The 24400-nt window shown below is 45.0% G+C and overlaps 1 protein-coding gene across 1 annotated transcript in view; it reads left to right on the top strand.

Annotated features, from left to right (window-relative positions):
• Positions 1 to 24400, top strand: part of LOC309559252 (cytoplasmic phosphatidylinositol transfer protein 1-like) — a 132250-nt gene that overhangs the window by 19815 nt on the left and 88035 nt on the right. Inside the window, exon 2 of the mRNA XM_082262473.1 lies at positions 17106 to 17191. Within this exon, the coding sequence (XP_082118599.1) occupies positions 17144 to 17191 (48 nt within the window). The 5' untranslated portion in view covers positions 17106 to 17143. The remainder of the gene's footprint in view (positions 1 to 17105; positions 17192 to 24400) is intronic.

The following is a 24400-nucleotide window of genomic DNA, read 5'->3' as shown; positions in this document are numbered from 1 at the left end:
TGCGGATGAAAAACTGACATAATGCATGTCTATGTAAATACGGATGTCAGCGGATGACACTACTGACATCCGTTTTTGCTTCCGTTCCGTTTTTTGAAAGGAAGAAAAAATTCAATCCGTTCAAAAAAACTGAACTGAACTGAACTGACAAAAAACGGATGTCAGAGGATGATCATCCGATGACATCCGTATTTACATAGAGATACATTATGTCCGTTTTTCATCCGCAAACGGATGGGATGAAAAACGGACATACGGAACTCCCGTGTGAAAGAGCCCTAAGGGTCCTTTCACACGGCCGCTCCGTGTGCCCGCAAATCATCCAATTCGTTTGCGGATGATTTGCGGACATAATGTAAGTGAATGGCACTGCGGGTGTCAGCGGAATACCATCCGCTGACACCCGATTTTCCTCCTGTCAGTTCTGTTCCGTTTTTACGAACGGAACAGAACCCTATTTTTCCTTCCGTGTAAAAAACGGAAAGGAAGGAAAATCGGATGTCAGCGGTGTCATCCGCTGACATCCGCAGTGCCATATACTTACATTATGTCCCCATATCATCCGCAAACGGATAGGATGATATGCGGGCACACGGAGCGGATGACAGAAATGTCATCCGCTCCGTGGAAAAAAAAAAAAAAAAGTCCCGCAGCGGACCTTTCACACGGAGCGGCCGTGTGAAAGGAGCCTTAGGCATCTTTCACACAGTCCGCCTCCGCAGGCGGATCTGTGTTGCTCAGCGGGGATCGATCCACGATCCCCGCTGAGCCGGGCGGATGACAGCTCCGTCTCCGCTTGCAGAGCGGAGAGGGAGGTGTCTCAGCACCCGCTGCCCTCTATGGGTGATCGGAGGAGAGCGGACCGCTTGTCCGCTCTCATCAGATCTGCTCCGCTCCGATTACTGAACGGATGGAAAAATAGGGTTTCCATCCGTCCAGATTTCAGCACAGGATCGGATGCGGATGGCAGCGGGTGTCAGCGGAGGTGACCTCCGCTGACACCCGCTGCCCCATAGAGCTGCATGGAGGATCCGATCAGATCCGCCTAAAAAACTGACAGGCGGATCTGATCGGACCGCCCGCGTGAAAGAGCCCTTACACTCTTGAAGAAGCGGATAGTGTTTTCCGTATAACAAGTCAGGCTACCAAGTGGTTTTATTCATCATGTCTATATCAATCATGTATTAATTTCTTATATATATTAACATGTAAGGACTCTTTCACACGGGCGTTCCGTATGTCCGTTTTTCATCCCATCCGTTTGCGGATGAAAAACGGACATAATGTATCTCTATGTAAATACGGATGTCATCGGATGATCATCCTCTGACATCCGTTTTTTGTCAGTTCAGTTCAGTTTTTTTGAACGGAGGAGAACCCTATTTTTTCTTCCTTTCAAAAAACGGAACGGAAGCAAAAACGGATGTCAGTGGTGTCATCCGCAGACATCCGTATTTACATAGACATGCATTATGTCAGTTTTTCATCCGCAAACGGATGGGATGAAAAACGGACATACGGACCGGATGACACAAGTGTCATCCGTGTCCGTAATTGTATTATGTATTTACTGTATCTATCATGAATTGTTATATGTCAGTAATATATATATATATATATATATATATATATACAGCAAAATAAATGCAAAAAAAAAAATCCTAAATGAAGTAAAAAAAAATATATATATATATATATATATATATATAATTTTTTGTGTTTTTTTTTTTTACTTCATTTAGGATTTTTTATTTTTATTTTTTTGCATTTATTTTGCTGTATTCTATTTCTGTAACCAACTTGTTAAGGTATGTACTCTATATATCTACTTTAGAAAAGCGGTTGGCCTCACTTAAAGTCCCATGTCCTCCTTTATATATTTTTTATACACATATTTAGGGATTGAGGCCCCCCCACTGTGGTTGCTTTGGGTCACTAAACTGTTTTTCGATATGAAATAAAATACTTTCTGCTACCCATAATCCTTCTCTTTGGAGAAGAGGTGTCTCAGTAAAGACTGATTTGCATCTCGATTGAGCGGTTAGGTGGTTCTGAAAAAGCTTTATTGTGTGCGTGACCATTCCACTCTCATACCTCAAAAATCCTTGCAGTTATAGAATGCACAACCAACAGTGTCACCTTTTATAAAGGGGACCTGTGTGTCAATACTTACCAACCTATTAGTTCTAGTCCCTGGGAAAATGTCCACACTTGACATACAGTGGGGAGAATAATTTTTTCATCCTCAGCAAATTTTGTAGGTTTGTCCACTTACAAAGAAATGAAGGGTCTCTCATTTTTTATCATAGGTGCATTTTAACCACTTAAGCCCCGGAAGATTTTACCCCCTTCCTGACCAGGGCCTATTTTGCGATTCGGCACTGCGTGACTTTAACGGACAATTGCGCGGTCGTGCGACGCTGTACCTAAATGAATTTGATGTCCTTTTTTTCCCACAAACAGAGCTTTCTTTTGGTGGTATTTGATCACCTGTGCGATTTTTTGATCATGCGCTATAAGCAAAAAAAGAACGTAAATTTTGCAAAAATAACAATATTTTTCACATTTTTTTATATGAAATTCCCAAAAAAAAATGTAAAAATCAAAATTTTTTAACATTTTCGGCCAATTTGTTTTATGCTACCTATGTTTGGTAAAAAAAAATTGCAAAAAGCGTATTTTCATTGGTTTGCGCAAAAGTTATCGCGTTTACTAACAAAGGGAAAGATTTTTGTCATTTTTGTTGTTTTTTTATTTAACGCGTAATGGCAGCGGACAGATCGGACCCTTGACTGACATTTTTGGGGTTGCCAGTGACATTACTGCAGTAATCAGTGCTATATATATGCACTGTTACTGTAAAATTACACTGGCAGTGAAGGCGTTAACTTTTTTTGAGAGGGAGGGGTTATGTGTGTCCCTAGGGGCGTGATTCTAACTGGGATTGGCTGTGGCTTGAGGTGTAGGAACAGTGATCAACAGTCCTACATAGTAGAACCGTATGATCACTATTCCTACACAGGGGAGAATGACAGGCGGCTTGTTTACATCAGCCGCCTGCCTTTCTCCCTCTGCACCGACGATCGCCGAGTGACCGGCGGACATCGGGTCCGCCGGTCACACACGCAGGGGGGACCGTGACCGCGCGGGAGCGCGCCTCTGGCGGCGCGCGCTCGCTCCCTAGACCCTCACAGGCTAGCGACGTAGCCCTACGTCACTCTGCCTGTGAGGGGCTGACTGCCGATGTAAATAGTCGTGCGGCGGTCGGCAAGTTCTTAAATGATAGAGACAGAATATCACCCCAAAATCCAGAAAAAACACATAAAACAAAAGCTATAAATTAAGTTGCTGTTCAGTGAGTAAAATAGGTATTTGGTCCCCAAGCAAAACATGGCTTAGTAGCCATGCACACCAGATTCTGTTCGGCCGAAAAGTCGCAGTCGGTTGTCGGAAGCATCATACTAACAAGCCGACAATCGGCCGATCGGTCGGTGGCCTAATATTTACGTCCGACAATCGCTACGTGTGTGCGGGCCTTAACTACAAGAAAGGTCTTACCTCTGTGCTTAGCTTATCTGCTTACTTTGTGGTCACACCCTGACAGAATGATGGAAATACGCACTCGTGGACGCAATAACTGTGCTCAATAATTATAATAAGGGTGATGCTGTGATCCCAGGACACAGCCCTGGACACGGCATCATTAGGACAATCCCCTTGAATGCGGGACTGTGCCGGAAAATCCCAAATCTATGCAAGCCTTTATAGAATTAAATCTGTATGACAACAGTTTTGGAGCAAAACATAGCAAAACTAGATTAAAAATAATTTGAATTGCTCTATAGAAGCTTTGGTAACCCTAAATCAGGGGTCACAAGCTACAGTCCGTGGCTCACATCTGTCCTGCGACTGGGTTTCTTCTGGTCCCCAGCTGGGGTCACTGGTGTGTCCTTAATGTGCACAGACTTAAAATGGGGGTCAACAGAGGCTGCCTATAATCTCCATTTCATCCATTTTCAGCCATTTAATTTTAGATGGGTACCCTGATATAATTGGAGACTCAGATAGGGACCCTGATGTAAGGGGAGACTCAGATGGGGACCCTGATGTAAGGGGAGACTCAGATAGGGACCCTTATGTAAGGGGAGACTCAGATGGGGACCCTGATGTAAGGGGAGACTCAGATGGGGACCCTGATGTAAGGGGAGACTCAGATGGGGACCCTGGTGTAAAGAGAGACTCTGATGGGGACCTTGATGTAAGGGGAGACTTGGATGGGGACCCTGATGTATTTGGAGACTCAGATGGGGACATTGATGTAAGGGGAGACTCAGATGAGGACCCTGGTGTAAGGGGAGATTCACACGAGGACCTTGATGTGAGGGGAGACTCAGATGGGGACCCTGGTGTAAGGGGAGACTCAGATGAGGACCCTGGTGTAAGGGGAGATTCACACAGGGACCTTGATGTGAGGGGAGACTCAGATGGGGACCCTGGTGTAATTGGAAACTCAGATGGGGACCCTGGTGTAATTGGAAACTCAGATGGGACCCTGATGTAAGGGGAGACTCAGATGAGGACCCTGGTATAGGAGGAGACTCACATGGGGACCCTGATGTGAGGGGAGACTCAGATGAGGACCCTGGTATAAGAGGAGACTCACATGGGGACCCTGATGTGAGGGGAGACTCAGATTGGGACCCTGGTGTAATTGGAAACTCAGATGGGGACCCTGATATAATTGTAGACTCAGATGGGGACCCTGATATAATTGGAGACTCAGTTGGGGACCCTGGTGTAAAGAGAGACTCTGATGGGGACCTTGATGTAAGGGGAGACTTAGATGGGGACCCTGATGTATTTGGAGACTCAGATGGGGACATTGATGTAAGGGGAGACTCAGATGAGGACCCTGGTGTAAGGGGAGATTCACACGGGGACCTTGATGTGAGGGGAGACTCAGATGGGGACCCTGGTGTAAGGGGAGACTCAGATGAGGACCCTGGTGTAAGGGGAGATTCACACAGGGACCTTGATGTGAGGGGAGACTCAGATGGGGACCCTGGTGTAATTGGAAACTCAGATGGGGACCCTGATGTAAGGGGAGACTCAGATGAGGACCCTGGTATAAGAGGAGACTCACATGGGGACCCTGATGTGAGGGGAGACTCAGATTGGGACCCTGGTGTAATTGGAAACTCAGATGGGGACCCTGATATAATTGTAGACTCAGATGGGGACCCTGATATAATTGGAGACTCAGATGGGGACCCTGGTGTAAAGAGAGACTCTGATGGGGACGTTGATGTAAGGGGAGACTTAGATGGGGACCCTGATGTATTTGGAGACTCAGATGGGGACCCTGATGTAAGGGGAGACTCAGATGGGGACCCTTATGAAAGGGGAGACTCAGATGGGTACCCTGATATAATTGGAGACTCAGATAGGGACCCTGATGTAAGGGGAGACTCAGATGGGGACCCTGATGTAAGGGGAGACTCAGATAGGGACCCTGATGTAAGGGGAGACTCAGATGGGGACCCTGATGTAAGGGGAGACATAGATAGGGACCCTGATGTAAGGGGAGACTCAGATGGGGACCCTGATGTAAGGGGAGACTCAGATGGGGACCCTGATGTAAGGGGAGACTCAGATGGGGACCCTGGTGTAAAGAGAGACTCTGATGGGGACCTTGATGTAAGGGGAGACTTGGATGGGGACCCTGATGTATTTGGAGACTCAGATGGGGACATTGATGTAAGGGGAGACTCAGATGAGGACCCTGGTGTAAGGGGAGATTCACACGAGGACCTTGATGTGAGGGGAGACTCAGATGGGGACCCTGGTGTAAGGGGAGACTCAGATGAGGACCCTGGTGTAAGGGGAGATTCACACAGGGACCTTGATGTGAGGGGAGACTCAGATGGGGACCCTGGTGTAATTGGAAACTCAGATGGGGACCCTGGTGTAATTGGAAACTCAGATGGGACCCTGATGTAAGGGGAGACTCAGATGAGGACCCTGGTATAGGAGGAGACTCACATGGGGACCCTGATGTGAGGGGAGACTCAGATGAGGACCCTGGTATAAGAGGAGACTCACATGGGGACCCTGATGTGAGGGGAGACTCAGATTGGGACCCTGGTGTAATTGGAAACTCAGATGGGGACCCTGATATAATTGTAGACTCAGATGGGGACCCTGATATAATTGGAGACTCAGTTGGGGACCCTGGTGTAAAGAGAGACTCTGATGGGGACCTTGATGTAAGGGGAGACTTAGATGGGGACCCTGATGTATTTGGAGACTCAGATGGGGACATTGATGTAAGGGGAGACTCAGATGAGGACCCTGATGTAAGGGGAGATTCACACGGGGACCTTGATGTGAGGGGAGACTCAGATGGGGACCCTGGTGTAAGGGGAGACTCAGATGAGGACCCTGGTGTAAGGGGAGATTCACACAGGGACCTTGATGTGAGGGGAGACTCAGATGGGGACCCTGGTGTAATTGGAAACTCAGATGGGGACCCTGATGTAAGGGGAGACTCAGATGAGGACCCTGGTATAAGAGGAGACTCACATGGGGACCCTGATGTGAGGGGAGACTCAGATTGGGACCCTGGTGTAATTGGAAACTCAGATGGGGACCCTGATATAATTGTAGACTCAGATGGGGACCCTGATATAATTGGAGACTCAGATGGGGACCCTGGTGTAAAGAGAGACTCTGATGGGGACGTTGATGTAAGGGGAGACTTAGATGGGGACCCTGATGTATTTGGAGACTCAGATGGGGACCCTGATGTAAGGGGAGACTCAGATGGGGACCCTTATGAAAGGGGAGACTCAGATGGGTACCCTGATATAATTGGAAAAATCAGATGGGGACCCTGATGTAAGGGGAGACTCTGATGAGGACCCTGATAATTGGAGGCTCAGATGGTGACCCTGATGTAAGGGGAGATTCATATGGGGACCCTGATGTAAGGGGAGACATAGATGGGGACCCTGATGTAAGGGGGGTTCTGATGAGGACCCTAATATGATTGGACGCTCAGAGGGGGACCCTGATGTAATTGGAGACACAGACAGGGACCCTGATGTAAAGGGGGACTCTGATGCAGACCCTAATGTAAAGGGGAACACTGATGAAGTCCCCGATGTTAAGGGGGACTCTGATGGAGATCCTGATGGGTAAAAGTTATTTTTTTTCAGTCCGCAGGTATTTGTAAAATATACGATGTGGCCCTCTTACTGATATGTTTGGAGACCCCCTGCCCTAGATGAACACCTAGAACTATAGGCATCTGACTAATCAAACTTGAATCAGAACTTTCTTGTGAACCCCACCTAAGATTTCAGCAAAAAAGATTGTACTTTCCCTTTAAAGCATTTAGTGACCTGCTACAGAATCCCGGGAATAAGAAATATGTTATTTTTGTCCGTCTCATAAATAGATGCATCTTGTCTAGAGGTTGTCAGGGATGCGGCGTAAGGGATATTTCTAGATATCAGTCGGTATAGCAACGAGCATTCGTGCACTCACGTTTTTTTTTTTTTCTTTTAACAGCTGTTTGTGTGTTGATTTCATTTCTAATAAAACATTTTCTTAAAGCGGACCTGTCTTTTCAGAGATTCGTCAGTCACATTCACTATTCAGTATGCGGCCAAGAAAGCTCCTACATAAATATCAGTTTTCCTTCAACAGAGGCAACCTTAACCACTTTACCACCGGAGGATTTTGCTGTCTTACGTCTGGGCCACTTTTTGCGATTCGGCGCTGTGCAAATTTAACTGACAATTGCGCGGTCATGCAACGCCTTACCCAAACGAAATTTACTTCCTTTTTTCCCCACAAACAGAGCTTTCTTTTGGTGGTATTTGATCACCTGTGCGATTTTTACTTTTTGCGCTATAAACAAAAAAAAGCGACAATTTTGAAAAAATAACAATATTTTTCACATTTTTTTTATATGAAATTCCCCCCAAAAAAATGTAAAAATCAAAATTTTTTATCATTTTAGGCCAATTTGTTTTCTGCTACATATTTTTGGTAAAAAAAATAGCAATAAGCATATTTTGATTGGTTTGCGCAAAAGTTATTGCGTTTACTAACTAAGGGAAAGATTTCTGTCGTTTTTGGTGTTTTTTTTTTTTAACGAGTAATGGCGGCGATGTGCGATTTTTTTTTTTTGTGCGGGACTGCGACATTGCGGCGGACAGATCGGACCCTTGACTGACATTTTTGACACTTTTGGGGGTACCAGTGACATTACTACAGTAATCAGTGCTATAAATATGCACTGTTACTGTAAAAATGACACTGGCAGGGAAGGGGTTAATTTTATTGGAGAGGGAGGGGTTAATGTATGCCTGGTGCTTACTGACGTGTGTGGGGGGAGGTGACTGAGTGACACAGGGACAGATCGCATGCAATCTGACCCTGCCTGTCACTTAGGAGATCCGCCCGCTTTGTTTACACAAGTGGGCGGATCTCCAGACTCGATTCCCCGACGATCTGGGAAGAGCAGCGGCGATCGCCGCTGCTCCTCCCCTGGCCCGACTCCCACTGTGACTGAATACAGCGGGAGCGCGCCTCTGGCGGCACGCGCGCCGCCGAGAAGGGGGAGTGTCTGCAGACGTAGGTCTACGTCGTCAGACTTACAAGAGCCACTTTGCCGCAGTAGAGCTCTAGTGAGCAGACGGCAAGTGGTTAAAACTATATCTGAACCTTTTGTTTTCAGCGGGGAAGGGTTAAAACTTCTGCCAGTTTTTTTCATTGCCATCTTTTTACTATGGAAGAGATTTTCCATTCACTTCCTGTTTTGGGGACACCGCAGGAACTGAGAAGAAATCTCCCCAAAGGAAAGAAAATGTCCTCCAAGGCTGGCCATACATACAATTGTCTTGTACAATTTGCCTTTAGATTTACCAAAACCATGTAATATGGGGTCAAACCTAAACATTTTTAATTATATGCAATCAGGCAGGTCCTAATTAGGGATGATCGAACTTTTGAAAAGTTTGGTTCGACCAGAACACCCGAACTTCCCGAAAGTTCGGGTCTGGATTCCAGAACCCCATTGAAATCAATGGGACCCAAACTTCGGTAATCAAAAAACACCATTTTGAAGCCCTAAAACCCAATAAATGCCCCTAAAAAGTGCCTAGGGTTCTGGGTCATGCCCCAGGGACTATTAATCACACAAAAAAAAGTTCTTAAAAATTGTCGTTTTTTGATAGAGAGCCAATTATTGAAAAAATTATTGAAAAAAAAAAGAGCTTCGCTCCTATCACACCTATATGTGTGTATGTGTATATATACATATATGTGTGTGTATATATACCCCTATACAGAAGTTCAGATGTTATGCCTGCCTCCAAAGACGCCCAAAAAAATGGCCAATAAACGCCTGCAACAACACACCTGGGCGTTTTTTTTGCAGGCGTTTATTGTGCATTTTTTTTTACATATAGGTGTGATAGGAGCGAAACCCTATCCCTGCAAATAATTTCATTAGCGCAGGCATAGGGTTCCGCTACTTTCACACCTATATGTGTGTATGTGTATATATACATATACATATGTGTGTGTGTGTGTATATACCCTATACAGAAGTTCAGATGTTATGCCTGCCTCCAAAGACGCCCAAAAAATGCACAATAAACGCCTGCAACAAAAACGCTGAGGTGTGTTGTTGCAGGCGTTTTTTTGGGCATTTTTTGGGCGTCTTTGGAGGCAGGCATAACATCTGAACTTCTGTATAGGGAAATATACACACACATATATGTATATATACACATACACACATATAGGTGTAATAGGAGCGGAGCCACGTCCCTGCAAATAATTTCATTAGCGCAGGCATAGGGTTCTGCTACTTTCACACCTATATGTGTGTATGTGTATATATGCATATATGTGTGTGTGTATATATACCCCTACACAGAAGTTCAGATGACATGGAAGAGTTTGGTCACCCTGCCATAGCAGTCAGAGTCAGTTCACCCTGCACTACACTACGGTCACCCTGACACTTAACACTTTCCCTTCAGAAACTAGATTATTGAATCTAACTATAGTGGTATATTGTACCCTAACTACACTGCATATCCCTTTCCTCACACTAATAATTGCTAAATGACACTTTTGAAGCAGGAGTAACAGAACTGCTTCCACTCTCTTCCACAGCCCCTGTATTACAGTGCTAGAGATTTGGCGGGGCTATCTTATATACTGGGGGGCGTATTCACTACTGATTGGCCTCTGGACCCCCTAGTCACTCCAATCACATTCCTAGCATCCTCCTGCCCCCTCAATTGGCTTTTACTAATGTTTCTGGTCCAATCACTGGCTTTTAAAGCCTAGTTCCTGTCCCATTGCATTTTGGTTGGTTCTGGTTGCCGAATTCCGAACTTTTTCCGCAAAAAGTTCGGAATTCGGCCGAATTCGAACCATTCGATCATCCCTAGTCCTAACACTACATCAGGGTTTCTCAACCAGGGTTTCGTGGAACCCTAGGGTTCCTCCTGAGGTTGCTAGGGGTTCCTCCTGAGGTTGCTAGGGGTTCCTTGAGCAATGGGCAATTTCTGCCTCTCAGATAAGTTCCCAATGACACCATTGTTCCTTTTAGCTATCTGTAAGGGGGTAATTCTCCCCAATGATGACAACAGTAAGGAGCATTCTTCCCACTGACTGTCACGCTAATGTGTCATGAGTTGTAGATTTTACATTTTTAGCAGGGGTTCCCCGAGACCAGAAATTAATTTCAAGGGTTCCATTACATAGCTGAAGGTAAATCTCAAGGAAATTGAATAAGAAAATTGTGTAATGTATGGCCAGGCTTAGACAGCTGTCACTGGCACAAATGTCCTCAATCAAAGATTTTCCCACTATTTCTGTTCTGGTGACCAAACTTTGGTCTACATGGTTTTTGGCAGATCTAAAGGTGATTGTACAATCAGATTATATAAATAGAAATGCGGCTTTGTGTATACCTCTAGGAGTGTAATACAGGCAAACAATAAAGATATAAAATAATAACACTTATCCAATAAAAAAGACTTAAAACCATGTATGCAAGTTAGCCATCCGAAGTAACTGGAAGGGGAAAAGGAAAGAGGAAGAAGGGCCGCAGCAACCGCGGGGAAAGAAAAAGGGGGTGGAAAGGGAAGCTGTGTACTTTCGGCCCAGGGGGCAAGTAAAAACCAGAGGACCATGGTCCAGCGAATCGGCCCCCCTCCCACTCTCCCTCTTCCCAGGCCTCCTCCTGACCCCCATTCCAGGCTGAAGCTCTGCTCCAGTTACTCTCTACCCACCGGCCGAATCCGGGTTACCGACCTGGTCAGCAGAGGGCAGTTGGGGGGAGCTGGGACAACTCGGCTGGGGCTGCCTGGGGGAGGAGAGACTGCAGTGGGGCATGGAACTGGCCCTGCTCAGACACAGTTTACACCATCCATGCTGGGGGGAGGCCTGCGCTCTGTCCTTGTCCTCATCCCGCACTCAGTAGGTCAGCGGTGGGGACTTTTTACTTCTCTTCACCAGAAATCCTTTAGGCATGTCTGTGTCAGAAAGCGGTGCAGCCTTTTTACGGGGCATCAGGGCGGCCCGAGGGGCAATTGCACCCCTGCCCCCTGGCCCAGTCCTCCCCTGCTTTAAGTAGGGATGCACCGATACCAGTATTGGTGCTGATACCAGGCATTTGAGTGAGTATCGGTACTCGCTCAGATTCTCCCAATACCGAATTGGATGTTTTGTGGTGCTGAAAACAGAACAGACTGATGCCATTAGGTGCATAGATCACAAACCCATGCAGGGAGATGGTAGTGTACCAGTGAGGCACTGTGACTCACGGGTTCCATAGTTGATTCTGCTGAGCCTGGTGGAGTGTACGGCTGCTTCTAACCAAGGAGCTCCTGGGGGGGGGGGGGGGGGCGGCGGTGAGCCGATGAGTCATGAACCATTTGGCTTTCCCTCGTGCAACTGGCCTTTTTGTACTGGGCCCAGGCCCCATCAGCTAAATGGGGGGCCCAGGGCAACTTTATTGTTCATGCTTGCCTAATTGAATCGATTAGGGTTGCCTAATTGAATAGATTTTGCTAGACCCCCGCTCCTACTTGCTTCCCAGGGCTTAAATTACATTTCCCTGTGCCCTATCAGGTCAACAGAGGAGAAGGGGGTAAAAGTGGGGTTGCGGGGGCCCCATCAGGAAAGCTGTAAGGGGCCATATGATTTCTAACAGCAGCCCTGATTGACCGCACAGTACTGTCTCCATAGTGGAGCACTTCCACCCGCTCCTGGCATTTTCTCTGGCCGGCGGTGATAAGCCCTGACCACAGCTGTCATTTCCAGGTGCACCAGCCATTGCATCGCCACTCCGTCCATTGATCTGGCATCCACTGGGCTCGCTGCCCGTCCCCAGGGGCTCCAAGGGTGGCATCCGTTCACTCCACCAGGCTCAGCAGAGTCAACTATGGAACCTGTGAGTCACAGTGCCTCATTGGCACACTACCATCTCTCTGCATGGGTTTGTTATCTATTTACCTAATGTCATCAGTGGAACTGCACTCACTCTGCTGAATTTTGTGAGGGCTAAACTGCCCACTAGATCTACACACACACACACACACATTTCTTTGCAGTGCGATTTGCGCCAGTTTTTTTGTATTGGCGCAAACTGCACTGCAAAGTATAGGTACTCCGTATCGGCGAGTACTTGACCGAAAGTATCGGCACTCACCAATAAAAAAACAGTATCGGTGCAACCCTACTTTTAAGACTATGTATAAAATCTTCTAATGACAATTTTCTTATGTGTATTATTACAGCACTTTTATATTGAGTTCCAAGCCCTGATGAAGTGGGGTATCCCATGAAACACGTCGACCTTTACAAGTTGATCTCAAGGCCATATGAACAGATACTTCAGATGGCTAACTTGCATACATGGTTTTAGTCTTTTTTTTAATAAATAGGTTTGTCATATAATTAATAAAGTGTTAATATTTCCTAGGAGCCAATAGCAATATAATGCCCATCAAGTATCATTGACCCACTCTGATTGATGTAAAAATGGTCATGTATTTCCATTTGGGGGCCACCAGCCCATCATCATCCATACTGGCCAGGGGGCCCTACTTCTTAGCCCAATCCTGCCCTATACACATGGAAATCCCTTCATTCAATCTCAGTCCAACTTTCCATTGAAATCAGAAGAGAATCAAAAAGATAATCCACTGTCTTCAATGGACCGTTAGGCAATCAAATTGAAAAAAAAAAACGAACTTAACGGAAAGTCTAATAGCTTTCAGATTGGTTTCAATGGATTAAAGCTCTTTAAATCCATAGATTTGTTGGAAATGTGATTCATTCATTAATAGTAGCTGTCCTTGTTCTTTTAATTACTTTTAATCCTATTAGCAATCCATAGCTGGTTAAAAGAACTATTACTGCCGAAAATTGCTACATTTAAAGTTACACTGGACTCTGGTTTAGAAAAAACGAATTATTTAAGTATGTATACTTAACCATTTGCAGACCAACCGCCGTACATATACTGCGGCAGGTTCCCGCGGAACTACGTATCCGTATGTTGCTTCGCAGGATCGCTCTTTGGGGCGCGCGCATGTGCCCATTCGCAGGGGAAGCTGATCTGCGGGGCTGGGGGGCTGCGACTGCTACCAGGCACTCGCGATTGCTCCCCGAGGAGACAAAAACGGCGGTCTGCCATTGTAAACACAGCAGACCGCTGTTCTGTCAGCAATGAACAAAGAGCTCCTGTGTTCCTCCTATTTAGGAACACAGGTCCCTGTGTTCATTCCATAAGTCTATCCCCCACACAGTTAAAAAGCACCCTCTAGGGACACATTTAACGCTATAATCGCCCCTGGTGTTAACCCCTTCTCTGCCAGTGTCATTAGTAGTATAGTAACAGTGCATATTTTTAGCACTGATTACTGTAGTAATGTCACTGGTCCCCCCAAAAGTGTAAAAAATATCAGTTAGGCGTGCAATCTGTCCCCTGCAATGTCGCAGTTCCGCTAAGAATCGCTGATCGCCTCCATTACTAGTAAAATAAATAAATAAATAAAAATTACATAAATCTTTCCCCAAGTTTTTAAACACGATAATTTTTGTGCAAACCAATCAAAATACTGTTATTGGGATTTGTTTTTTAACCAAAAATATGTAGCAGAATACAAATTGGCCTAAAATGATGAAAAAATGTGATTTTAATTTTTTTTTTTTTATTGGGAATGTTATATAACAGAAAGCGAAAAATATTGTTTTTTTTTCAGAATTGTCGCTCTTTTTTTGTTTATAGTGCAAAAAATAAAAATAAAAATCACACAGGTGATCAAATACCACCAAAAGAAAGCTCTGTTTGTAGGGAAAAAAGGACATCAATTTTATTTGGGTACATCGTCGTATGACCGCGCAATTGTCAGTTAAAATAATGCAGTGCCGTATCGCAAAAAATAACCTGGTCATTAAGGGGGAAAACCTTCTGGTCCAGAAGTGGTTAACTAAAAAGAAAAGTCCCTTCTTTTGCTCTTCTTCAAATCTCCAAATTTCTTTTCTTAACTACTGATCTGACTTCCTGTTAGAGGGTGGCTATGTTCATTCTCCATGGTCCCGCTGTTTGCAGGAACTTAGCCACTCTCTCTTGCTCTTGCTCCCATGGACTTGGGACTAGGGCCGTGGGCTTTGAATTGTGGCCCGTGGACAAGTTTCAGCCCTTGACTTGCCTGAATCTGGCCCTTAGAGAGCCATTCCTCTCACTGACACCAACAACAAGGCATTATTCCTTTTGCTGATATCAACCATGGCGCAATATTCCTCCCATTCACACCCACCATGGGCCATTTTTCCTCCCACTGCTGCCAACTACGGGACATTATTCCTCCCATTGACACCAATCATGGGGCATTGTTCCTCCTATTGACACCAACCATGGGGCATTATTCCTCCCATTGACACCAACCATGGGCCATTATTACTCCCATTCACACCAACCATGGGGCATTATTCCTCCTATTAACACCAACAAAAGGGCATTATTGCTCTCATTGACGACAACTATGGGGCATTATTCCTCCCATTAACGCCAACCATGGGACATTATTCCTCTTATTGGCACAAACCATGGGCCATTATTCCTCCCATTGACACCAACCATGGGTCATTATTCCTCCCATTGACACCAACCATGGGGCATTATTCCTCCTATTGACACCCACCATGGGGCATTATTCCTCCTACTAACACCAACAACGGGGCATTATTGCTCTCATTGTCAACCATGGAGCATTATTCCTCCCATTAACGCCAACCATGGGACATTATTCTTCTTATTGGCACCAACCATGGGCCATTATTCCTCCCATTGACACCAACCATGGGGAATAATTCCTCCTATTAACGCCAACCATGGAACATTATTCCTCTCATTGGCACCAACCATGGGGCATTTTTCCTCCCATTGACACTGACAATAGGCCATTATTCCTTCCACTAATACCAATGATGTGGAACTATTCCTCCACCTACTGACTGCAGGCAATATGTAATTTTTTTTTTTTTACTCCCACTCCCTCTCTTTCTCTCGAGATAAACTATGGACTAGGGCAGTGGTCTTTGAATTGTGGCCTGTGGACAAGTTTTGGCCTTTAATGTGCCTGTATCTGGCCCTTAGAGAGCTATTCTTCTCACTAACACCAACAACAAGACACCCTTCCTGACATCAACCATGGAGCAATATTTCTCCCATTTAGACCAACTATGGGGCATTATTCCTCCCTTTTATACCAACTACGGGACATTATTCTTCCCATTGACACCAACCATGGGCCATTATTCCTCCCATTGACACCAACCATGCAACGTTATTCCTCCTATTAACACCAACAATGGGCCATTATTGCTCCCATTGACACCAACCATGGGACATTTGTCCTCTCATTGGCACCAACCATGGGCCATTATTCCTCCTATTAACACCAACAATGGGGCAATATTCCTCCTATTAACACCAACAATGGGGCAATATTGCTCCCATTGACACCAACCATGGGACATTTGTCCTCCCATTGACACCAACCATGGGGCATTATTCCTCCCATTGACACCAACCATGGGGCATTATTCCTCCCATTGACACTGACAATGGGCCATTATTCCCCCCACTAATACCAATGATGGGGAACTATTTCTCCACCCACTGACTGGAGGCAATATGTGATTTTTTTTACTCCCACTGACCACTAAGCATGAGACATTGTTTACTCACACTGACAGTGGGGTATTACTCCCACTGGTCACAATTCTACCCCCATAAAATCTGAAGGACAGTAAACTGGCCCTTTGCCTAGAGAGTTTGGAGACCCCCTTTACTGTGAAATTTGTAGTGTGCATAGAGTAGTGCATGTGACCGCAACTAACCAGCACTGCTCATTCCAAACAAATAGAAGTAAAGGTGGAAAAGACTGGGAGCTTTACAAAGAGTCAAACCACACAGAAATAATTTCATGAAAAATAGGTTAGTGTAACTAAAGGCAAAACTTTTTTTTTTTTTTGGAGAGAGTGGAGAGGGATTAGATAATCTCTCGGTTAAATTGCTAATTGTGCCTCTGTTAGGGAGATTCACTCTCTCTATATATCCTGTATATCTTGATCATCAAAAGTAAAAGGAAAAAGAAAAACCCAAATTTTGGGTTGACATCAGAACAGTAATAGAAAGGAAATCTTCCAATGGGGACACTAGTACTGGGACCCTGGTGTCACTCTTCAATTCCCTCGCTTTGTTGGGGATTTCCTTTCACTTCCTGTTTTGACTTTGAGACAGGAAGTGAAGGGAAATCTCCCCAATGGGACACAGTTGGCAAAAAAAAAAAAAAAACTGACAGGGGTTATATCACTCCCTTACTATATCCAAAATGAAAAATAAAGTTTTGCTTTTACTTTAAGTAGTGGATGTGTATGGATTATTTTGGAGAATAAGGATATCGTTTAGTGTCACTTTAAGGACAACATGCCATTTTGTGACCTGTATTTGAACTAAGCACGCTTATCACTTTATCATTGGTATTTCTGTTCTCTTCTAGACTTCCCTCAAGAGGTCCATTTTGGCCAATAAATCAGCATGCTGGTGAAGGAATACCGAATATGCATGCCCCTCACCACAGAGGAGGTAAGTCATATTTATAGTACATGAAAATATTAGGATTAGGGTGGTTCTTATTCATTAAGGAATAAAATAATTAGCAGTAACACATAGCATGTGAAACTGGGGGGCTGAGGACAGACCTGGTGTGGAATAATCTATAAAGGATAATGACTGTGTTGCCAATAATATCCAAAAATCTGTCATTTTTTACAGCTAAAAGGAAAAATATGGCTGCCGTGGGCAAAAAAAAAAAACCCTTTCCATATGCCGCCCTTGTTTAAAAGGCCAACAGTGCTTATAACTTATCAACCAATCAGAATTCAGCTTTCAGCAGCTTAGTCCTTATGTCACCAAAGGACTGGATCAACCAAAACTTACAGTTTAGTATTCAGTGGATGCTAGTGCACTGTCTGTGTATACTCGGTAATAATAAAAGGGCCAAATGAAGATATTGCTTAGAGATGTTGGGGTCTGTCCCATACAGTACAACAACACTATTTCAGTTATGAGTGAATCGCCTGCTTGCTCAGAAGGTGCAGTGGTGACATCTTTAACCACTTTACCACCGGAGGATTTTGCTGTCTTACGTCTGGGCCACTTTTTGCGATTCGGCACTGTGCGACTTTAACTGACAATTGCGCGGTCATGCAACACCGTACCCAAAATAAATTTATGTCCTTTTTTTCCCACAAACAGAGCTTTCTTTTGGTGGTATTTGATCACCTGTGCGATTTTTATTTTTTGCGCTACAAACAAAAAAAGAGTGACAATTTTGAAAAAATAAAATATTTTTCACATTTTTTTTTATATGAAATTCCCCCCAAAAAAATGTAAAAATCTAAATTTTTAACATTTTAGGCCAATTTGTTTTCTGCTACATACTTTTGGTAAAAAAAAAATCGCAATAAGCGTATTTTGATTGGTTTGCGCAAAAGTTATTGCGTTTAGTAACTAAGGGAAAGATTTCTGTCATTTTTGGTGTTTTTTTTTTTTAACGAGTAATGGCGGCGATCTGCAATTTTTTTTTTGCGGGACTTGCGGCGGACAGATCGGACCCTTGACTGACATTTTTGACACTTTTGGGGGTACCAGTGACATTACTGCAGTAATCAGTGCTATACATATGCACTGTTACTGTAAAAATGACACTGGCAGGGAAGGGGTTAATTTTTATTGGTGATCAAGGGGTTAATGTATGCCTGGTGCTTACTGACGTGTGTGGGGGGAGGTGATTGAGTGACACAGGGACAGATCGCATGTTCAGCTATGCTGAACCCTGCAATCTGACCCTGTCTGTCACTTAGGAGATCCGCTCGCTTTGTTTACACAAGCGGGCGGATCTCCACACTCGATTCCCCGACGATCGGGGAAGAGCGGCGGTGATCCCTGCCGCTCCTCCCCTGGCCCGACTCCCGCTGTGACTGAATACAGCGGGAGCGCGCCTCTGGCGGTGCCCACAAGGGGAGGAGTCCAGCAACGTAGGTCTAATCGCTGGACGGGAACGAGCCACTTTGCCGCAGTACAGTCAACGTGACTGGTCGGCAAGTGGTTAATGAGCCCAAAGCTGGGAGCTCCAGCACAGAGATTACATCGGGGAAGTCAATTTACCTTTTATATAATCTGGTAGAGCCAGGTGCGACTTCTCAAGGTGCCTCTGGAACTTGAGCCTCCTGTTATGTTATTCCATGCTTTGTTACCCTTATCTAATGATCTTTTGTCTATAGAAAGATTATAGAGGGAGTGCCTAAATCAGACAGCACTCTAGTGAGGGATAGTTCATGAACCAAGAAGCACTGTATAGAGGGGGTAGTTCCTGAACCAGGGAGCCCTCTAGAGAGGAACCAGGGTCTGAACCAGGAAACACTTAGAGAAGGGATGGTACCAGAACCAGAGATTGGGCAGTGCCTGAATTAGGATACACCAGAGAAGGAGTAGTGTCTGAAACAAGGAGCACTCTACAGAGGGTGCAGTGCCTAAACCGGGGAACATTCTGCAAAGTGGTCGGTGTGTGAACCAGGGACCACTCTAGAGACGGGGTAGTGTCTGAACCAGGGAACACCCTACACTGGGGATTATGCCTTAACCAAAGAACCCTTTAGAGACATGGTGGAGTCTGAACCAGAAATTACTCTCTGTAGAGGAGGCAGTGCTTGAATCAGGGAACCTTTAGAGAAGGGGTGGTGGCTGAACCAGGGGACACTCTACAGAGAGGATGGTACCTGAACCAGGCAGTACTCTACAGAGGGAGTAGTGCCTGGACCAGGGAACTCTATAAAAATGGGATGGTGCCTGCACTAGAGAATGCTTTGGAGTAGGAGCAATGCCTGAACCAGAGATCACTCTAGAAATGTGTTGGTGTTCGAACCTGGGAATACTCTAGAGAAGGATGGTGCCTGAACTGGGAAGCATGCTAGAGAGGGGGTAATGCCTCTACCGGGGGCCTGAACCAAAAAACACTTTATAGGGGGGGGGGGGTGGTGCCTGAAGGAGGGAGCACTCTAGAGAGGGGGCAGTGCCTGAAGGAGGGAGCACTCTAGAAAGGGGACGGTGCCTCAACCAGGGAACATTCTACAGAAGTGGCGGTGCCTGAACCAGAGAGCGCTCTAGAGAGGGGGCAGTGCCTGAAGGAGGGAGCACTCTAGAAAGGGGACGGTGCCTCAACCAGGGAACATTCTACAGAAGTGGCTGTGCCTGAACCAGAGAGCACTCTACAGAGGGGGCAGTGCATGAATCAGGGAGCACTCTACAGAGGGGCAGTGCCTGAACCATAGAACATTCTAAAGAAGGGGCAGGGCCTGAACCAGGGTACAGTCTACAGAGAGAGCAGTGCCTGAACAAAGACACAGTGCCTGGATCAAGAAGCACTCTAGAGAGGGGTGGTCCCTAATTCAGGGAGCATTCTACAGAGGGGAGCCTCTGAACCAGGGAACACTCTAGAGAGGAGCTGTAACCTGAACCAAGGAACACTCTAAAGAGGGTGTGGTGCCTAAACTGAGGGGCATTCTAGAGAGGGGTAGAGCCTAAACCGGGGGGGGGGGGGGACACTCTAGAGAGGGGGCGGTGCTTGAACCAGGGAACACTCTAGAGAGGAGCTGGTACTTGAACCAAGAAACACTCCAAAGAGGGAGTGGTGCCTAAACCGGGGGGTACTATAGAGAGGGGTGGTGCTTGAACCGGGGGCCACTCTAGAAAGGGGGTGGTCATGGTAGAGAAAGGTAGTGCCTGAACCAGGAAATACTTTAGAGAGGGGGCAGTCCCTGAACCAAGGAATACCCTGGGTCAGAGTGTATTTACTGTATATGCCAGAAAATGTTTGACTTGAGTGTATCTTATAGTAATGACCTGTGCAAAAAAGCGTCAGTGGCGAGATTCATCTACTAATCAGCCTCCTGATGAAGTGACATCAGTGCGGTGGTCACAGCGCTTATGGTGTAGGTTAAGCGCTTTTCTCATCACACCCCGAGTATCAGTCGTCTTCTATTTGATCACACTTCAGCTCCATCTCCTCATTACCGCCAATGAGATATTTATAGACACACGGTCAGCTCCTGTTTTCTGCCAAAACGCTTGCTGAGAACAGGGAAACGACACGCACCGTGAGAACGCAGCAATTAGGCCCAGAATCCAAGGAGGCTTCATTTATGTGTCATGTCTACTGAGGAGCATCAAAGCCAGAACGGACATGGGGCACACCGCAGATTCCTCACCTCCATGTGTTTACTGACTATGGGCTAATTCACATCTCTGTGCTGTGGTGCATTGCATTTTAGGTGCATTTTACATGTGTTTTAGGAAAATTACCATTGAACGCAATAGAACGTGTGTGTTGATGAAAGCGCAATAAAACTGAAGCATGAGGGACTTTTTTTATTGCACCATACCTGAAATCCACAAAAAATGCACAGGTGAGAACTGCACCACAGACTTCCATTTCCCCTAAACTTTACACTCCGGCCTCAGAGACCATGGTACGTCTACAACCTAACCCCTCAGAGAGGCTCATTCCAGCACTGACAGAGTTAAACTGTAAGATGGGGGGTGGGTGGAGGGGGGTATGACGTGACATTAAGGTTCGTGACAGCATGACAGGTCCCCATGTGTTACCGTAGTAACACTGACAGATCTGCATTGTCTAAGTAGGAATTGCCATTAGCAGGTAAACTACACAGATTGAGGAGCTTAGAGGAGAAGAGAGGAGGGATGGGGAGGGGGGCAATGCTCATCGTTCACTGTTGGACTGTGCACCCCACATCTCATTTATACAGAGAGTCTCTGCAAAATACTCAAGAAGACTTTCTTCTTCCTTCCTCCTTTCATTTCTTTCATTCCTCCTTCTCTTCTTCCATCCTTTTCTCTTTTCCTCCTTTTTTTTCCTTCCTCCTTCCTTTCATTCCTTCCTTTCTTTCTTCTCACCTTCCTTTCTTTTCCCCTTCCTTCCTTCCTTCCTTCCTTCATCCTCCTCTCATTCCTTCCTTCTTTTCTCTTTTCCTCCTTTTTTTTTCTTCCTTCTCACCTTTCTTTCTTTTCCCCTTCCTTCCTTCTTTTCTCTTTTCCTCCTTTTCTTCTTAAAGTCCTTCCCTCCTTCATTCCTTTCTTCCTTCCTCACTCCTTTCCTCTTTTTCACCTTCCTTCCTTCTTCTCTTTTTCTCCTTCCTTCCTTTACCAATTCTTCTGTCCTACATTTTTTTCTTTCTTCCTTCCTTCTTCCTACTTCCTACTTTTTCTTCACTTTTTTACCTTTACTATTTTCTTCCTATATATCTTCTATTCTTTTTAAATTTTTCCCTATTTCTTGTTTCTTCCTGTCTTTCCTCTACCTTTCTTTATACTGTTTTTCTTCTCTCCTTCCTTCCTTTTCTTTATTCATGTTCCCTATCTTTCTTTCTTCTGTCCTTCCTTTCTTTTCCCCTTCCTTCCTTCATCCTCCTCTCCTTACTTCCTTCTTCTCTCCTTCCTTCTTTTCTCTTTTCCTCCTTTCCTTCCTTCTTTTCTCTTTTCCTCCTTTCCTTCCTTCTTTTCTATTTTACTCCTTTTTTTCCTTCCTCCTTCCTTTCTTCCTTCTCACCTTTCTTTCTTTATCCCTTCCTTCCTTCTTTTCTCTTTTCCTCCTTTTCTTCTTAAAGTCCTTCCCTCCTTCATTCCTTTCTTCCTTCCTCACTCCTTCCTTTTCTCTTCTTCACCTTCCTTCCTACTTCTCTTTTTCTCCTCCCTTCCTTTACTTATTCTTCTGTCCTACATTTTTTTCTTTCTTCCTTCCTTCTTCCTACTTTTTCTTCACTTTTTTACCTTTACTATTTTCTTCCTTTCTATTCTTTTTCATTTTTTTCCCTATTTCTTGTTTCTTCCTGTCTTTCCTCTACCTTTCTTTATACTGTTTTTCTTCTCTCCTTCCTTCCTTCTCTTTATTCTTGTTCCCTCTCTTTCTTTCTTCCTTCCTTCCTTCCTTCCTTTCTTCATACATTTTCCCTTTCTTCCCTCTTCCTTATTTCTTCCCTTTTCTATCCTTTCTCTACACATTCCCTTCTTCCTACTGTTTTTCTTCCCTCTTTCCTTCATTTCTTCCTTCCCTTCTTTTCCTTCCTTCCTTTTCCCCTCCACTCCCTCCTTCCCTTTCCCCTTCACTCCCTCTTTCCTTTTCCCCTTCACTCCCTCCTTCCCTTTCCCATTCACTCCTTCCTTCCTTTTCCCCTTCTATCCCTTGTTTATTTTTCTTTTTTGCTTTCCTTTTTCTTCTTCCTTAGTTTCCCCCTTCTCACCTCCCCCATTCTTCCTTTTTCCCCCTTCCTACCTTCTATCTTATTCTTCCTTCACTCTTCCCCTCCACCAGTCATTCTTTCTTCTTTTTTTTTTCTTCCCTCCCATCATCCTTCTTCCCTTCTCTTTCTCTTCCCTTCCATCCGTCTTTTCTCTTGCTCTCCTTTCCTTTTTCTTTCTTCCTTTCTAGAACAAGGGATGGATCAAAAAGGTGAAAACAAGTGTGTTCTGTAAAACATGACAGGTGTTTATGCTATGCAGTGCTTAATTAAAGTAAATGTTATTTAGTTTGGGTTTCTATCTCCTTCGACAAGTAGATCTATGATGGGTGGGGGTACATTCCAAATAATGGGTGGGGATACATTCCAAATGATGGCTGGGGATACATTCCAAATGATGGCTGGGGGTACATTCCAAATGATGGATGGGGGTACATTTCAAATTTATAGATGGGGGTACATTCTAAATAATGGATGGGGGTACATTCCAAATGATGGACGGGGGTACATTCAAAATGATGGATGGGGGTACATTCCAAATGATAGATGGGGTACATTTCAAATGATAGATGGGGGTACATTCCAAATGATGGATGGGGGTACATTCCAAATGATGGATGGGGGTACATTCCAAATGATGGCTGGGGGTACATTCCAAATGATGGCTGGGGGTACATTCTAAATAATGGGTGGGGGTACATTCCAAATGATGGGTGGGGGTACATTCCAAATGAAAGGTGGGGTACATTCTAAATGATGGATGGGGGTACATTCCAAATGATGGGTGGGGGGACATTCCAAATGATGGATGGGGGTACATTCCAAATGATGGATGGGGGTACATTCCAAATGATGGATGGGGGTACATTCTAAATGATGGGTGGGGGTACATTCCAAATGATGGGTGGGGGGACATTCCAAATGATGGGTGGGGGTACATTCCAAATAATGGGTGGGGGTACATTCCAAATGATGGGTGGGGGTACATTCCAAATGATGGATGGGGGTACATTCCAAATGATAGATGGGGGTACATTCTAAATAATGGATGGGGGTACATTCCAAATGATGGGTAGGGATACATTCCAAATGATGGCTGGGGGTACATTCCAAATGATGGATGGGGGTACATTTCAAATTTATAGATGGGGTACATTCTAAATAATGGATGGGGGTACATTCCAAATGATGGACGGGGGTACATTCAAAATGATGGATGGGGGTACATTCCAAATGATAGATGGGGTACATTTCAAATGATAGATGGGGGTACATTCTAAATAATGGATGGGGGTACATTCCAAATGATGGGTAGGGGTACATTCCAAATGATGGCTGGGGGTACATTCCAAATGATGGCTGGGGGTACATTCCAAATGATGGATGGGGGTGCATTTCAAATGATAGATGCGGGTACATTCTAAATAATGGATGGGGGTACATTCCAAATGATGGGTGGGGGTACATTCTAAATGAAGGA

Source organism: Pelophylax lessonae (genome assembly GCF_965119305.1).
Source record: "Pelophylax lessonae genome assembly, chromosome: 6".
Lineage (NCBI taxonomy): Eukaryota > Metazoa > Chordata > Amphibia > Anura > Ranidae > Pelophylax > Pelophylax lessonae.
This window is presented reverse-complemented; position numbering and strand designations above follow the sequence as displayed.